This window comes from Polyodon spathula, chromosome 2, assembly GCF_017654505.1.
Source record: "Polyodon spathula isolate WHYD16114869_AA chromosome 2, ASM1765450v1, whole genome shotgun sequence".
NCBI lineage: Eukaryota > Metazoa > Chordata > Actinopteri > Acipenseriformes > Polyodontidae > Polyodon > Polyodon spathula.
Window position 1 is genome coordinate 106098379 of NC_054535.1, and position 18859 is coordinate 106117237.

Sequence of the window (18859 nt, forward strand, 5' to 3'; positions counted from 1 at the left end):
TATATGTGTGTGTGTATATATATGAACCATGTGTATATACATACTGTCATGTATATAATTTCAGGATGTTTTGGTTCCCACCCATCTACTGAAAAATATATGATGATTATTAACCCTTCCCCTGTTATCGATGACTGACCTTGCCGGTCTCTCCATTTTAATGGCTTTTTTAGAAGTAACTGCGATCACAGCTTCCTAAGAGGATGGAGTGCATCCTCAAATGTATCGGTACAATATTGAGAACTTAGTGGATTGATGCTGTGATCTGTTTGCCAGCGAAAGCTCTACCAGTTTGTCTAAATGGGCATCTCTGCTTGCTAAGCAAGCAGAGGCATCTCCCGTTCAGTGTAGGGCACTTTTTTTTCTGTAACAGACTTTAACACTTCCTTGTAAAAAAAAAAAAAAAAAAAAAAAAGCATAGAACATGTCCGGCATTCCTTGTGGCTAAAATATATGGGGAAAACAGGGTTATCGAAAAAAAACTGTGATTTTTTTTGTGTCGTTCTTAATATTCTATGTATTTATTTAATGTATTTTGTTTTTAATGAAGGCAAAAACATGTATGTGTTTATTTCTAGTCCTTGTGTAAAGTAAGGAACCGAATCCCTCACGCCTCATGCCTGGTTCCCTCCTCTTAGCAAAACCGTGACACTTTTATTGTAAAAAAACAACAGTTCAGTTTACCCATTAAAAGGATTTGAAATTCCATATTAAACCAATGAGTAGCTGAGATTGAACTCTAACTCAAATACAACCTTTTCATTTTCGCCTCAAAGTGACCAGTGAGCTTCCTGGTGGAGGTGGTGAGGAACACACTGTAGTGGGCTCGTGTTTCTACTGTAGGCACATTTACTATGGGGGTGGCGCGAATTGGGGAAATATACCCATAATAATAATCATTATTATATCATGAGTTAGACTCGGTGAGGGGAATGGGAAAGGAAAGAAGTTTCAGCTCTAAATGGCTGTAGATTCCTTTTAAAGAAAAGCAAGTGAGGTGTGCCTGTCCCAGCGACACTGTGAGGTGTGCCTGTCCCAGCGACACTGTGAGGTGTGCCTGTCCCAGCGACACTGTGAGGTGTGCCTGTCCCAGCCACAAAAGCTTAACTCTTGCAAGAATTGACTCGAGACCACTGCAGGGTGAAATACAAGGTGTTAAAACTGACCAGTCGCAATGTGCATCCATTCACAGAGTGATGTTTTCATTGTTATCTGCGCTAACCTCTCCACATGTACGGATTAGTCTTTTTTTTCCCTTTTCCCTTTTCATGCACAGCTATCTTATAGATCTAGTGGTGTATCTTACACTGTGTGGTTATGCTTGATGCATTTAGTTGTAATTAGTTGAGTCTCTGTGAGATGTATTGTATGCAAGGCTGCATACAGTAAGTGGTGTCTACATGCCACAGGCTGTCAACTGCGCCCTATGTTCTTTTAAATCTAAATATTTTCCCTATTTATGACAGCCTGACAGCAGTATACTGTAAGGATTTGAAATAGGACTGTTGTAGTTGTATAGAGAAGCATGTGCATGCGGTCTTGCTGTGCAGGCTGCACCTGAATGCTTTAGCCTGCCTTCTGAACACCGTTCTGAAAATGCTACCATTCACTCTTCATCTGGATGGGGTTGCAGGATCACATGGTGCGGGAGGAAGCAAGAAGCCTTACCCCCAAGCAGTGTGCCATCCTGGATCTGGCCTTGGATACTATAAAGGTAACTACTAGCACACTAATTCATATTTGCACTAGATTGAGCTTTATAGTAGTTCATGTAACTTCAAGATACTCCAAAGGGATTTATTTTTCCTTGCATGTAAAATGCTGAAGAGTCACAAGTTGTTATTTGAATGTGGTCCAGGGTCAGTATGCTGTATAGTAAATTCTGCTTTGGGGGATTGCATACAGCGTGGCTCACCCGTGTTCACCCTGGGAATAAAGAGCACTTCTAGACAAGGGCATTTTTTACATATGGGAAACCACAAGTTATGCAAGAAATTCAGTGAGGAAATACCTGAATACTGGTATTGTATTGACTTTATTCTGTAAATCTAATCAATGGGACAAAAAGGTGGAGAAGGTGGAAAAGATAACATTTAAGTAAAACAAAAAGTTAACTGTATTAAGTGACACAGAGCAATGCTATCCTTGCCTTCCACAATTCACGCTACTGTTTGTTGTGTGTCCACTGAGTGCATTATGAGCTGTGCAATAAACACACTGAACTGAGGATCAAGATCAATCATTAAACACAGTGCTGTATGAATGGCTTGGGTACTGCACGATTTCATATAGCCATGCTATGAATCCTAATCATATTGCTTAGTACACATTAACTATTCTTTCCTTTGATGCCTTTCATGTTTGTTCTTGGCAGTGCATTTCAAATTTGGGCATTCGAGACTTTATTTCTCTGAATGACAGTAGCTGTGCATCTCTGCTGTACACCAGTACGCAAACACTGGAATCAATCAGTCAGTTTGTACAGTGAGTCTGTGTGTGATTTCTGTGCCGGTGCTTACCATCTGTTCTTCTGGTTCAATCTTGTCTCCTGTTTGCCTGCAGCAATACTTCCATGCGGGAGGGAACGGGCTGAAGAAGATGTTCCTGGAGAAGAGCCCTGAGCTGCAGTCTCTGCGCTACGCCCTGTCCCTCTACACCCAGACCACCGACACCCTCATCAAGACCTTCGTGCAGACGCAGACCGCGCAGGGTAAGAGCAGAGCGGCCTCATTACCCACTCTACATCTGGAGACTCTTATTTACGAATATCTACTGTGTACTGAACCTGCCCCCTGTGCTGCACAGGTACTGTGTAATTAGGGCTAATCACACAGGGCGAGTCAACACTAGTGCAGTGCCTCTGAACTTTGTATTAGTCAGTGGTTTGACCTGCAGCTCAAGACTAATACATGTGCTCTATAGCTGCCCCTAATATGTTCTGAATAGGAACATCTTTTTTGTCACACTAGTCCTGCACCCAGTCGTGGATTTCAGAACTAAGCTTGTTTAGGTATATTATTGATATGCCCTGGTCCCAGCTCAATCTACTCTGAACAGATTCCACTTATCACAGCATTAAGTTGTCTCACCAGTCTCTAGTCCATGCAGCTACAGGGGAGGTACTAATTAAACAAGGGTCTGATTGTACCTCTGCCTCCTGAGTGTGGGTATTCCTGAAAACCTGGACTGGCAGAAGGACTGGTGTGTGTTTCTTGCCAAAAGGAAGATACATTTTCAGATTTTTTTTTTATAAACATGAATTATCTTCACTTACTTCAAACAAAAAATGAACAGAAGTTTTGTAACACTAATCAGTGTTAGTCTGGGAGTGAACCGTATATCCCAGTGTACATACACAGTGTACAGTGAACCGTATATCCCTGTGTACATACACAGTGTACAGTGAACTGTATATCCCAGTGTACATACACAGTGTACAGTGCACTGTATATCCCACTGTACATACACAGTGTACAGTGAACTGTATATCCCTGTGTACATACACAGTGTACAGTGCACTGTATATCCCACTGTACATACACAGTGTACAGTGCACTGTATATCCCACTGTACATACACAGTGTACAGTGAACTGTATATCCCAGTGTACATACACAGTGTACAGTGTACTGTATATCCCACTGTACATACACAGTGTACAGTGAACTGTATATCCCTGTGTACATACACAGTGTACAGTGAACTGTATATCCCACTGTAAATACACAGTGTACAGTGCACTGTATATCCCACTGTACATACAGTGTACAGTGCACTGTATATTCCAGTGTACGTAGTGCACAGTGTACACCAGGGAGTGTGTATCCAAGCTTACTCTGCTTAGAGTTTATTCTTTAGTTGTGCAGCTGGCTGTTTTCTAGTAATCTGCAGTAGATCTGCTCTTTCAGCAGGCTGTTCTGGATGTGCTCCACTGGGTTTCAGGAATCCCTAAATCTTAAGAACCCTTCTCTGTTAAATATTAGATGTGAAGTTACTATTACTAATTTCTACTTTTAGATTAGCATGACATGATAAAGGTGCTTAACTCCTCTTATAAAAGTTCCTCATAGTAAAAGCATAGCAACATGTAATAAAGTATAGTGAAAGCCTAGACGAGCGTTGTAAAGGAATGGTAAAGCTTATTAAAAAGCTATGGTAAATGCATAGTATAACCCTGGGATAATTGCAAAATTACAGCGGTATGCTTTTTAAGGGTCCATATTTAATACTCAGCAGAGAACGGTCATGGAGATTTACAGATCACCTGGAAAATGCACATTAAGAAATGACATTAAATTCTGTGACTCGTTTCTGAGAATCCTGGTGAGCATGTTGTGTAGATATTTCATGACTCAGAGCTGTTGTTCCTTGTGTTGGTTTTCTGCAATGTTTGGCATTCCAAGAACACCAGGAGACTGTCTTGATGCCCCCCGCCCCCCCTGTCTGCCCCAATTGGTCGAATGCTTTTCCTACATGTCAATATACTGTTTGTGTTTTCTGTTTTACACCTGTTCCTGCTATCAAACTTTACTTGTGATCTGTTTTCCTCTGTGGTTTTATTTCTTGTTTGTTTTGTTTTTCTCTTGCAATTTCTCCTACCAGTGCATGATGGGAAGGGTATTAGGGTTACCGCTAACGAGGATGTCCGTCCTGATAAGGGTATGTTTGGAGGCTAATGTTGCATCATGACCTCAACAGCATTCCTCCTGAACCCCATTCCACCCAGTCCTGTCCCACCCACAGTGAATGATATCCTAGTGAAACCAGCCCCTCCACACACCTCAGCACTGATTAATAAAGACACATTGCAACTTGGAGTTAAGAGGGATAAAGATAGGCAGTTAGTTCAGTAGATTGACGGTGAGGCAGACTAACATGCTGTGGTTAACACACAGATCTGGTCTTTTATATTTAAAAGCTTAATAGAGTAGAGATGCTTCAGTATGTATTGATGCATAGAATATACACTAGATTAGACATTGACCTGACCAGAATTTAGATATACAGGGGTCGGGGTAATGATAACCCTACTCAGGTGTTGCTTTGAGAATACAGTTCATTTTTATTTGCTTAACTTGATATCTAAATATTCATGAAACTGTGCCCTGAGCCTTTCATATGTCAGGTTATCTTGTGCGTCACTCTGTATTAAAAACCCAGCAGTGTAGACTGTTATCCAAATACTGTGGCTGGAGGAGAGAATTGAGGCTTTAGGATCAATGGTGTGGTCCCAGTGTATCCCTAAAGAGCACACTGCACTGCCCCTCATGTAATGCAATAAGCTACTAACAGCCAAACGAGCAAGATGGGCCGAATGGCCTCCTCTCGTTTGTAAACTTTCTTATGTTCTTATGTTCTTAACAGCTCCTAATAATCCTTGGGTAACTACCAAAGGCATTGCAGTTACTTGTGCACACTCTCATCCAGGTTCACCCTGGTTTATTAATAACATCTAATGTCACCCTGGACACTAATAAATACTAGGCCACTCATTCTAATGTAATCTTGACAGTTCTGAAAACAATACTCAGCCTACACTGGCACACTGTTTCCATACACTTCTAAGAAATCATGATGTGAATCTTTTCCATGTAAGAAGTAGCTATCTAACGTGGTTGAGAATAAACAATGAAAATTGTTCTCGGCTACCAAAGTGGGCTGATAGTTTTAATAAGGTTAGTATCCTGGATATTCTGATATGAAGAAAATAACTTTATTGGCACATATTTTTAAACCTTCTTTTGCAATATGGATTGAATATCACAGAGGTTATGTAGAAACAGTAAAACAAATATTTTTGTAGCAATAACAAAATCAGTGTTCTACGAACATTTTTAATCCAGGATGCTACCCTAATCCAGCCCTCTAAATGACAGCCCTCGCTTTCTCTGCATTTCTCAGGACATTCCTGCCCTGCTAGTCTCCTCATGTGAGCCGGCACGCGGAAATGCAGCTTGCGTTAGTCATTGACACAGTGGCATGCTGGCACGCGATAATGCAGCTTGCGTTAGTCATTGACACAATGGCATGCTGGCACGCGATAATGCAGCTTGCGTTAGTCATTGACACAATGGCATGCTGGCAAGCAGAAATACAGCTTGCGTTAGTCATTGACACAGTGGCATGCTGGCATGCAGAAATGCAGCTTGCGTTAGTCATTGACACAATGGCATGCTGGCACGCGGAAATGCAGCTTGCGTTAGTCATTGACACAGTGGCATGCTGGCATGGAATATTCTGCACTGGAATCAACAGGAATGTTATAAAGCCTGCTATACCTGGAGACCTGTATAAGAAATATACAGTATAAAGGGACTAGGTCACAAGGGGGATTCTTTTATTGAAGGGCTTACTGTTTTGGAAACATTTTAAGCATGGTGTTTAGAGATTTCATACAAATAGGTTTTATGTCTTGCCAAGTGTTGCCACTTCCTTATTCCTGTCAAGTACAGTATATTGATCATCTCAACAGTTCCTTGGAAAGCTGCCTAGACGAGGGAAGAGGGCCACATTGTTAATAAACCTGCAAAGTTAATACTCCAGCATAGGGAGAGGACCTCACTGGAAACATGATGCATACTATAAGTGCATCCTGATTCTTAGTATCCGAACTGTCCCAGCCCTGAACAAGTAGCTCAGCAAAACATGTGTTTATGGAACAATACAATGAAGTGCAGAAGAACCTTGAATTAGCAGCTGCAGAAGTCCCTTTGGTGTCTGTCAGTCGATTCAGGTTTTATTGTATCTTTATTCTGTCATGCAGTCTGTAAAACATGTATTTTGTAATGCAGTTTTTGGTGCCAGATGTTTTGAAATTTCTAATAATCTGTTTTAAAAATGGAATGAAAGAAACCCTGAAGCAGGCGCTTTGTCTCTGTATTTGAATGGGAACTTGCGCTCTCTTGGGTTATGCTTTGGTGGGATGCCAGGAATGGTACACACCCTGCCTGCCTGCCTTATTGCACTTGAACTGCACAGCTATTGATTAGGGGTGTGCAGGACTCACATTTGTAAAAACGGGCAGAGCTAATCTAGAAATGGGTGGGGGGAACTGGGAGTGTATGTGGTCACATTTGATGAATCAAAAACAAAAAGAAAGTTTGCCGTTTTGGTCACCCAGTTTTGATTTGAGCGTGACTGCCTCTGCTTTGGCACCGCCAGTTTCCCAATCCAAATCCTGCACACCCCCTGTGGACCCTGTCCTGACTTGCTCCTGTTTCAGGCTCTGGAGTGGATGACCCGGTCGGAGAAGTGTCAATACAGGTCGATCTGTTCACACACCCAGGCACCGGAGAGCACAAGGCCACTGTGAAAAGTAAGTTCCACTTTCGAACGCTCAATAACGGCAACCAGAATTCACGCCCTGTGTATAATGCACATGGCTGAGCAGCCTTTGGTCACATCGTTTGTGTGATGTACACTACCTGTATAGAGCCTTATTAATACTATATACTACACTATATAGAATGCTATAACCTTGCAATAATAACAGCTAATGCCATTACACAATCCCACCTGAGCTACAGTGGTCCTTTTTTTTCTTGTAGCACAGGCCTTCACTTGATGGAATATTCTAGTCGCTATGACTATGAAGTAGTTTCAACATATGCTACACATGTATAACATTAAAATAGTACATAATATAGAAATTGATATTGAACATTTAGATTTTAATGATACTATATCTAAAGTAATGTTTAATTGAATGAAAGGTACCATTATCTATCTATCTATCTATCTATCTATCTATCTATCTATCTATCTATCTATCTATATCGTATTAACCTGAGCTGGAGAGCCATGATGTCTGACTTTTGATTAATAATTTATCAACGAGATGACAAGACTGACACATACCAGGTGATGGCATCTCCCTTGAATTTGTTCCTCCTCCTCTGCAGTTGTGGCAGCGAATGATCTGAAGTGGCAGACCTCGGCAATGTTCCGACCCTTCGTGGAGGTAACGATGATCGGACCCCACCTGAGCGACAAGAAACGCAAGTTCACCACCAAGTCCAAAAACAACAACTGGGCCCCCAAATACAACGAGACCTTTCACTTGTGAGTATGACTTCCTCAGCCTGCAATAATACAGCCTCCACTGCATACAACTGTTCCACAATATTAAACAGCTTAGCGTTAAAACATACACCTTTGTCAAATCTTCTAGAACATACAGGTGTTTTTAATTAAGAGAAACTTGTTTTTTGCAAGTTTGTGTTTGGGGCTTTAGTTTTATGGCAGTGTTATTGACCAGATCTACAGTAGTCTGATACATTAGTAAAAAGTTGCTTGTACAGAAGTCATGCCCCCATACTAGACAGTACAGAACACAGACATCACAGACGGGTCGAAATGCCTAGAGTATGTGCGGCTGAAACGTGAAGGTGTAAAATCTCAAAATGCTGGAAAAATGAGTAAATTAAAGGCTGTCTTCTGCTGGTGTGTTGTGCAGTATCCTGGGGAACGAGGATGGGCCGCACTGTTACGAGCTGCAGGTGTGTGTAAAGGACTACTGCTTTGCGCGGGAGGACCGCGTGCTGGGGATCTCCGTGATGCAGCTGCGGGACATCGCAGACAAGGGCAGCTGTGCATGCTGGTGTCCGCTGGGGCGCAGAGTGCACATGGACGAGACGGGACTGACAGTGCTGCGAATCCTCTCACAGCGCACCAACGACGAGGTCGCACGCGAGTTCGTCAAGCTCAAGTCAGAGTTGCGCTCGGCCGAGGAGGGGAGCTGAGGAGGGTACGCCACTGCTGCTCAGCCAGCGGCGGGGTTGTCTTCTCCATCTCTGGACTACACTGTTAATCTGTATTGAGAGGGACGGGCTCTTCACTTCACAACAGGGATTTCCTGAACACACATATCACACGGAACCTCTTCTGTTCCGTCTCTCTTGATTTGTGAAGTGTCTGGGTGTTTACGATTTTGTCCACAGTTGTGCAAACGATTTGGGTTTGAATTACTGTGCTTGCCATTTTCAATTTATTATTAGTGTTACTATTGTTATTATCGATACTTCTGCTACTAGTAGTACTATCATAGTCGATAGTTTGATACGTTTTGAACTAATATTTATAGGTATAATGAACAGCCAAATGAAGAACTGTCAGGCAGATTTTGGATCTGAACTGAAGGCACTTGTATATGTGGTTTACAGGTTTAGCTGTGGTAGTCTGAGCTCTAATCTGACAGTTTAGCAGTTACCTGGAGAGAAGATATGCTTTGTACTGTTAATTGTTGCGAGCTGATAGAGAAATAGTCAATTATATTGCTTATAATTCCCTTGACAAATGCATTCATAGTGTCTTACTCACTCTGTGAGGTGATTTAACATGATTCTCGAAGGCGCTTTATAAAACTGTACTATTTATGCGTATATCAATCTGTTTTCCTTTGCGTATAAACTTTCAGACTGCCTTCCTTAATCAACTCAGTTTGCTCAACAGAGAGAGATAATTGGACATGATGCATAAATCAGAAAGTTGGCAATTTCAGAGTTACAGTTTATACAGCAATTGAAAACAATTCTTTACTGTATTTGTAATTACAGTGCTTGACTAAGTAAGTGCATTACGCAGTACTTGATCAGCCTCTTCTATTGATCAGTCGCTGCTATTTATTTAATGCTTTGTCTTAGGAACTGATCCATTTGTTTAGGGCCGTTCAGTGCATGTTCTATATGTTCTGATCCAATCATCACAGACCAAGGCATTTTTTTTGCAAACGTGAAAGTCTCTGTTGTGAAATTGCCTCTTACCAGAAGTTGCATTGTCCCTGCTCTGGCTTTGCCTCTATAAAATAAAACTAAAAAACACAATTGTTTTTACAGATAATGCATACATACCCTTACCTTAACCAGAAAAAAAAGTTTTAAAAATATTTTGCAAGGGACCAGGTAGATAATTATCACATCTGCCAATATTCTCTGAACAGGACCAAACTGAAAGTGATCTGCATTGCGGTGCTGTGGTACCTTATCACACATGCCATACTGCTGCTCTTTCGTCTTCACTTTTGCCAAGAGCAAAAAGAGAATGCAACTTTCACATTCCCTTTTTTGTTGTTGTTGATGTTGGTAATGCTGTATCCCTCTTCAAATGCTGGTCTGATATAGTCTCTGCACATTGGTGTCGAAAGCTGGGACCAGAGAAGGCTAAAGTTTCTAAAGCCAGGAGTGTGATGGTTGCTTTGATTTGCACACAAAGATTGACCATCACAAGCAAGATCTGTTATTAACCGGACAGGGGTGACTGATTTATCCTTCTGATGGCTTACAAGAAAACAGGTTTCCCTCAAACAGTATTCTTTTATATGTGACACCAGTGACTTACAAACCACACCATGAAAGTATTCTGTTTGGCACCTATGGCTCAGAGAAACTGATAGGGAGAAAAATTACAGGAGCACCACGTAACCCTCAGTGCTTCAAGCAACAACAGTAGTGTCCAGTGATCACATGGAATCATGGGTGTTGTAGTTCAACAACAGAGGTGTTCAGTGATCACATGGAATCATGGGTGTTGTAGTTCAACAACAGACTGGTGTGAAGGAAAGACCTATAAAAGCCAGCATTCTACAACAGGGGTATTAAAACTGAATCGCGTGCAGTACATTCCAAGTTCCTCCCAGCTAGTTCCAGATCCTGCACTCAATCAAGCTCAAATTTGTATACGGGTGTTACATATGTAAATTATATATAGAGATATATTAAAAGTAATAAGAGATAAAAAAAAATAAAAATAAAAAAAACCTCAAGTTTTGATTGGGTGTGATGAGAGTATGCCAGCATGTTTTATATTATGTTTATTACATCTCATCAATCATTTATAGACCTTGCTTAAATTCTGTTCGAAATTGATCTGTATACATGAGAAAAATCCAAAAACATCCCAGTAAGAGACATTGGTGCTAGACCAAAAAAATAAAACATAACGCTATAGTTTTTTTCAACCCTAAATTGTGTGCCATCAACTTTGTTGCACAGTCAGAAGCATAACCTAAATCTGAGAGAAAGTGCCATACCACTACATGGGTGAATCCCAAAGAAATCTGAGCAGGGGACTCTGGAAAGAGGATCGGTTCAGCTGTTAGTTACCTCGGGGACTGAGCAGGGGACTCTGGAAAGAGGATCGGTTCAGCTGTTAGTTACCTCGGGGACTGAGCAGGGGACTCTGGAAAGAGGATCGGTTCAGCTGTTAGTTACCTCAGGGGGTCTGAGCAGGGGACTCTGGAAAGAGGATCGGTTTAGCTGTTAGTTACCTCGGGGACTGAGCAGGGGACTCTGGAAAGAGGATCGGTTTAGCTGTTAGTTACCTCAGGGAGTCTGAGCAGGGGACTCTGGAAAGAGGATCGGTTCAGCTGTTAGTTACCTCGGGGACTGAGCAGGGGACTCTGGAAAGAGGATCGGTTCAGCTGTTAGTTACCTCAGGGGGTCTGAGCAGGGGACTCTGGAAAGAGGATCGGTTCAGCTGTTAGTTACCTCAGGGGGTCTGAGCAGGGGACTCTGGAAAGAGGATCGGTTCAGCTGTTAGTTACCTCAGGGGTACTGAGCAGGGGACTCTGGAAAGAGGATCGGTTCAGCTGTTAGTTACCTCAGGGGGTCTGAGCAGGGGACTCTGGAAAGAGGATCGGTTCAGCTGTTAGTTACCTCAGGGGGTCTGAGCAGGGGACTCTGGAAAGAGGATCGGTTCAGCTGTTAGTTACCTCGGGGGGAGGCTTGGTTCTAGTGACAATCAGGCTCAGTAGAAATGCTATTTCCTACTTTTTATAACAGGATATCAATTGAAGTTCTTACAATTTTCCAGAAATTACATTTGTCACATCAGCTATGTGCTAAAAAACAGCATATTGACACGCATCGCTTTGCCATGAATGCCAAATCTGATGTAAGATTACTGGAAGTATTTTAAGGGCTAGGTCCATATTCTTTTTTGAAAGACTGCGGCGACTATCACTGAATATACCACAAACGGGTTTGGAAAACTTGGAATGTACTGTACGCACTCATTGACTTACAATGTGAAGGGTAATACTGCATTCTCTGTGTATACCTTGTGCCAAGACGTGCAGGCGCTCAACTCTTGCACATTCATATATATATAAAGAGCATGTCTTGTATAGCAATCAAAGTACACAGCCCTTCGTTTGTGAAATTTAAATGGATGTATAGCCACTTGAGAAGAAAATGATGCTAAATAAATATAGAAATACAGAAGTGTTAGGGAACTGACAAAAAAAGTGCTTAAATAAGTCATAAATTTTGTACATAAATTATTTAAGAAACAGCTCTAGTGTGTTTGTGGTGTTTATTTATTAATGTATTGGGGCACTGTGATTCACTCACTGGGAGAGAGATAAGCCAGTGAAGGGCTCGGGTTCAGCAGCCTGAGCTCTCTTTGGTTAAAGCTGCTCAGTGGCTCCTCCCTCTTGTAGAGGGCTGGCTACACTGATGTGAATGCAGCCGGTCAGCGCCGCCTAATCGAGATTCCTGCTTAAGTGGGTTACACTGGGAGACGGTTCTTCCCAGTGCTATTTATGTCGTTTAATTGAGACGTCACTTTGTTTAATTGGGATGCAGTATTTTCAAGTGAGGAACAGAGAGCGCTTTGCAGAGCAGGCAGGTCGTGTAGCACCGTGCAGGAAGTGTGCGATCACCCTTGACTTGTGTAAATCATGTTGAGCTCTTAAAGGAGCTGCTGGAGTCTCCTGTGGTTCTCAGGCTGCACAGAAAGTTGGCTTGTCAACATCGCAGGTGCCTCGAAGATGTGATTTCATTGTTTTTCATTTCATGTAGAAATAAAAAAATATATATTTGGTTTAGGAATAAAAAAATAAATAAATAACTGACTAATTTTAAATGATGTATTTAACATTTAATCATAGTGTGATGTGACTGTATTCTTTTTCTTTTCATTTACAAACAAAAAAGTGACTAATGCCTCTCGTTTAATTGGGAGAGCCGCTTATTCTGGATATCTGTTACTTCTCTCGAGGCGTCCTTACTGTACAACAATCCATAACTTGAACATTCCACCCGAGACATGCGTCACACAGCAGAGGTGCAACATGACACACAACAGCATGGGGAAGGCTGAGCAGCGAGAGCGAGACAGGCGTCTGCTTAGCCACGAGGACTCACAAAACCTGAGCATTCTGCAAGTAATAATGTTAAAAAAAAAAACAAACAAAAGTAAAATAACAAAAAAAACCCAGAAAATATCACAGTGATATTTGAAAAGAAGAACATCTTGGGCGTGTTTGATGAATGTGATTACATCACTGGATTGGATTGTTTAGATGACTTTGCCTTTCCCTCATTGTTCCCTATTCCCAGTAGGAGAAACAAAAAGCACACACACACACCACAGCATAATTAACAATGAGGTATTTTTAAAGATATAAATGGCAAGTAACCCTTATCTAAGCTTTAGTTGTGTTCAGGACTCTCAACTACTGTATGAAACTCTGAACATTCCAAATTGCACGTGTAATAAAACCATCACCACTAGGTGGTGGTGTTCTGCAATTTAATCGCATAAATGTGTGTACAAAGTTGGGCCAACTTTGAAGCTTTGTATCCTATCCCAATAACTAGGCCTGATAAGGGTTTCCAGTTAGGTCCTGCCAATGGGCATCGTTTCAACAGTGTAGCACAGACCTCGATTTCAAACAGTAACCCCAAACAATGGGAAGCTGTTGCATGTAAAGCGTTATACTTGGGAGGGTTTCTAGTGAACCGGTAATCCTGTCTGACTTCCCTTGCAGTGAAGGTCAAAACGCCTGGATTAGCTGGGAAGCTTCCAGACACTTTTGAAGACTGCTCGCAAGAAATATTCTCCTGCACCATGCTGTCCTGCCTGCCTCTCGTTCCTCTGTCTCTGCCTGGTTTCACAGACCAAGGTTAATCTCGGATTGCATTGCCGACGGTAACATTATTTGCTAGTCCACGACTCGTGCTAATTGTTTAAAGAAGCCAACACCTATACACCGCTCACAATGCAGTCAAAAACGTTGACCCTTGAACATGTGATAGATGCACTGTATACCTGATTCATCCAAATGGCACATTTTGGCCATACTGTAGCCCCCTGCATCATTGTAACCAACTCTGTATTATATTTCTCACTGCAAACTACTGTACATCAAACCTGAAGATGTTGGGAAAATGAAATGGAGCAGAAACGAAAAGCAAAATAATTCCTCGTCTAACAAACGAATTCCAAGTTCCTGGAACTACTGTAGGCGTCAGTGGCAGCACTAGCTGAGAATATTACAGGCTAATAACAAATAAAACAGCAGTGTTTTAGCTGCAAGTAACCCACACATTAATACCCCATCACAAAGCTTCCAATGGGGTTACTGTAATGCACTCGAGGAAAGAATATTTATCAAATTACTCAAATACTGATTTTATTTTGAGTACTCATGGCATTTTACAGCATACACATACACTGGTATAACAGTTAAATTAAATTAATATATATATATATATATATATATATATATATATATATATATATATATATATATATATATATATATATATACACATGTGGCAGGCTGGCGAGTGGATAGAGGCCCAGAGACAGACTGCAGTTCAAAAAAATAACTATTTTATTATAAATAAACACAAAAATGAAAGGGCACAAGGGCCAAAACAAAGCAATTTAAACACAAAAAAGATAAAAAGCAAAACTTACAAAAATAACAGTTTCCAGGCTGGGCAATGCCTTCACTGGATTCAAACTTTCTAAACAACCCAAAAAAAAAAAACCAACCTGCTTCCTCAGCTCCCTCTCCCCAAATGAGAAGCAGAGGCCTCCTTTTATATCAGGTGGCTGGGCGCTGATTGATCGTTAATCAACCTAATCAACTAATCAACCCCAGCCACCTGAACATAATAAACCCAGACAGGCAGGGGAAGTTAACCCCATCCCTGCCAATTTAAAAGGGCAGAGCTTTGCTCTGCCACAATACAGCTCTGGGAAAAATTAAGAGACCACTGCAAATTTTTCTTAAATCAACACCTCTACATGTATGGCAGCCATTCCATTCCAGTGTCTGTTGAATTCCAACACAGGCACATCTCATTCTACTGAATGAGGTACTGATTAGGGGATCACCTGAACCAAATCTTATTTAACGAGGAAAAGTATAAAAACCACTCCTGTGGTCATCACTATCCTCTTGCAATAGGACCAGCTGGATGGCAAAACAGTGCTAGTAGTACCTCAAAAGTAATGGAATCAAAAAATAACTATTGACCATGCCCAAAGAGTTGAAAAGGAAAGTTTTGAGTGAGGAAAAGAAGGGTTCAATTCTGGCTTTACTGGCAGAGGGATACAGTGAGCGTCGGGTTGCTTCCATCCTTAAAATTTCAAAGACGGCGGTTCATAAGAACAAGGTCAAGCAGCACACATTGGGGACAACAAAGCTACAGACCGGCAGAGGGCGAAAACGACTCTCCACTGACCGGGATGACCGCCAACTCATTCGAATGTCACTCAGCAACCGTAGGATGACATCAAGTGACCTACAAAAAGAATGGCAAATGGCAGCTGGGGTGAAGTGCACGGCGAGGACGGTTCGAAACAGGCTCCTAGGGGCAGGGCTGAAGTCGTGCAAAGCTAGAAAAAAGCCCTTCATCAATGAGAAGCAAAGAAGAGCCAGGCTGAGGTTTGCAAAAGACCATAAGGATTGGACCATAGAGGACTGGAGTAAGGTCATCTTCTCTGATGAGTCCAATTTTCAGCTTTGCCCAACACCTGGTCGTCTAATGGTTAGACGGAGACCTGGAGAGGCCTACAAGCCACAGTGTCTCGCACCCACTGTGAAATGTGGTGGAGGATCGGTGATGATCTGGGGGTGCTTCAGCAAGGCTGGAATCGGGCAGATTTGTCTTTGTGAAGGACACATGAATCAAGCCAAGTACAAGGTTGTCCTGGAAGAAAACTTGTTTCCTTCTGCTCTGACAATGTTCCCCAACTCTGAGGATTGGTTTTTCCAGCAGGACAATGCTCCATGCCACACAGCCAGGTCAATCAAGGTGTGGATGGAGGACCACCAGATCAAGACCCTGTCATGGCCAGCCCAATCTCCAGACCTGAACCCCATTGAAAACCTCTGGAATGTGATCAAGAGGAAGATGGATGGTCACAAGCCATCAAACAAAGCCGAGCTGCTTGAATTTTTGTGCCAGGAGTGGCATACCCAACATCAATGTGAAAGACTGGTGGAGAGCATGCCAAGACGCGTGAAAGCTGTGATTGAAAATCAGGGTTATTCCACCAAATATTGATTTCTGAACTCTTCCTAAGTTAAAACATTAGTATTGTGTTGTTTAAAAATGAATATGAACTTATTTTCTTTGCATTATTTGAGGTCTGACAACACTGCATCTTTTTTGTTATTTTGACCAGTTGTCATTTTCTGCAAATAAATGCTCTAAATGACAATATTTTTATTTGGAATTTGGGAGAAATGTTGTCAGTAGTTTATAGAATAAAACAAAAATGTTCATTTTACCCAAACACATACCTATAAATAATAAAACCAGAGAAACTGATAATTTTGCAGTGGTCTCTTCATTTTTTCCAGAGCTGTGTGTGTGTATATATATATATAGTTTTTTCAATACGTAACGGTAGCATTTCAGGTCTTCATGCCATTCTTAACACTTTCACAGTATTTAATAAAATAAAGGTACTACCGTTATTGCGATGAAATTGTGATTATGGAGTTATCTGTAACAACACCTTTGTATACATTTAAATATTGCACCTTCGAGCAATATTTAAATATATACAAAGTCGTCATTTTTTGTGCATTTCACCATCAAAATATGCACAGACCAAGTGAGTTTCATAAGAAACAGCGGCACAAAGTCAGTAAGATAACGCATGAACTACGTTGCAAATCAGATGTACTGTCCTTAGATGTTTTTAAAATAAATTAATCTTCATCACTAAAATGCTTTCATTCAGTTCGACACATTTAATAGGTCTATTCACATATTATCAATTGTGCTGGTCTCTAACGTACACAGATCAGACTTGAAAACATGTTCCAGACACATTCGCTGTATAGACTCATTGGGAAACAAAGTCACAATTAAAGGCAGCGCACGACTGCTTGGCATTTGGTAACAGCTGTTACTTATTAATATAGGGTTGGTAGATTTTTATATTTATTTATAATCTCTCTACCTGTCTGTAAAGCTGTGGTTAAAATCGTTTAACCATACACGTCTTGCATCACTCCCTGCCTTCCTTTTATACACGCCTTGCGTTTCTTTTTACATTGTGGAACTCCCCCGTTACATTGCGGTCAATTACACAATCTTCAACTCAAAAACAATCAACAATGGTCATGGAAAAAAAAAAAAAAACTATTTTCTTCTGGAAGCTAAAAATGAAAATGGCAGTTGGTCACGCCTGCCGAGAAACACAGTTGTACATCCATTAAAACAGACGTACGCTTACCTTGTTAATATACCTTAACGATTGAACGTCTCTTCTTTCTTACCGAAAACATAAAATGTCACTTTCTACTTGAATCCACACTATAAAAAAAATCTCAGTTTCCTAATACAGTGCTAGTATGAGGTACTAATGGAAATGATCGTGCCTCACTGGCCTGGGCTGCTGCAGTCAGTTATAAAGGGAACACGACAGAGACGACAGCACCACTACAAATACAGATTAGAGTACGATTACTTTGGTTTAATTTAATTAAAATAAGTGGCATACAGAACATGGACTGGTTCTTACAACTAAAAAGAAACGCAGGAAGGTTATGATTTGTTTTTTGAGAATGTTTCAATGTTTTGCCATCCCACATTGCTAAACACAGTTATCACAGCGATACCAGCTGCAAGGTCAGGACACATTTGTTAGTAAGCGCTGTCTCTCGAATGGCAGTGCTTGGTGCGGACAGGTTGGAACAATGAACGTCGCCCTCGAATAGCGATGCTTAGTGCTAACTGGTTGAAACACTAAATGACAGCATGCACACGGCAGTACTAACTGGTTGAAACGTTGATTCTTGACTTTCTTGCAGGCAGTGCAAATGCTCATCCATAAACTAATGTTAACGAGAAAAGTTGCACCCCTCCCTCGTCATGTGGGGGTGCGGCCGCGCCCCCAGCACCCCCACTTCCCGCGTCCCTGCCTCTGTATATAGAACTGTCACCTCGTGGAATGGAAGAACCGTTTATCTGGTGTAACTACGGTATTTATAATAGTACTGTGGGATTCAGAATAGAAGCATGTAATTTAAGTTAGTTAGAAACCATTGTAGTAAAAACTGCACCTTCATGATGACAGCTTTTCAACTGGAAATTACTTTCCCAATCAAACAAGGTGACGTCATTACACACACGTGTGTTCTGTGACAATACTGCAGACTGAAGATTGCAACTGGTACTCAACTTCACACAGGTAATCCAATCGCTCAACATGCTTTTCTGAGTTGGAGCCTGGTCAGGGACGGTCTCATGGGTGTTTCAATAGCCTGGACAGGGAAGGTCTCATGGGTGTTTCAATAGCCTGGTCAGGGAAGGTCTCATGGGTGTTTCAATAGCCTGGTCAGGGAAGGTCTCATGGGTGTTTCAATAGCCTGGTCAGGGAAGGTCTCATGGGTGTTTCAATAGCCTGGTCAGGGAAGGTCTCATGGGTGTTTCAATAGCCTGGTGAGGGAAGGTCTCATGGGTGTTTCAATAGCCTGGTCAGGGATGGTCTCATGGTGTGTCTCAATAGCCTGGTCAGGGACGGTCTCATCGTGTGTTTCAATAGCCTGGTCAGGGAAGGTCTCATCTGTGTTTCAATAGCCTGGTCAGGGAAGGTCTCATGGTGTGTT

At 41.6% G+C, this 18859-nt stretch overlaps 1 protein-coding gene across 1 annotated transcript; it reads left to right on the top strand.

Annotated features, from left to right (window-relative positions):
* The first annotated feature begins 1606 nt into the window (after nucleotides 1-1606).
* LOC121306693 (protein unc-13 homolog B) lies at nucleotides 1607-8862 on the top strand. Its single transcript, XM_041238544.1, has 5 exons — nucleotides 1607-1714; nucleotides 2563-2710; nucleotides 7223-7315; nucleotides 7902-8061; nucleotides 8456-8862. The coding sequence occupies exons 1-5, from the start codon at nucleotides 1622-1624 to the stop codon at nucleotides 8739-8741; spliced, it is 780 nt and encodes a 259-aa protein (XP_041094478.1). The 5' UTR covers nucleotides 1607-1621; the 3' UTR covers nucleotides 8742-8862.
* The last annotated feature ends 9997 nt before the right edge of the window (nucleotides 8863-18859 follow it).

What these genes read in the sequence shown, in the direction of transcription:
- LOC121306693 (XM_041238544.1), top strand. Translation starts at nt 1,622, where the DNA reads ATGGGGTTGCAGGATCACATGGTGCGGGAGGAAGCAAGAAGCCTTACC. An exon ending in GCACAAGGCCACTGTGAAAA is followed by an intron (nt 7,316 to 7,901) that starts GTAAGTTCCACT and finishes CCTCCTCTGCAG; the next exon opens with TTGTGGCAGCGAATGATCTG. An exon ending in TACAACGAGACCTTTCACTT is followed by an intron (nt 8,062 to 8,455) that starts GTGAGTATGACT and finishes TGTGTTGTGCAG; the next exon opens with TATCCTGGGGAACGAGGATG.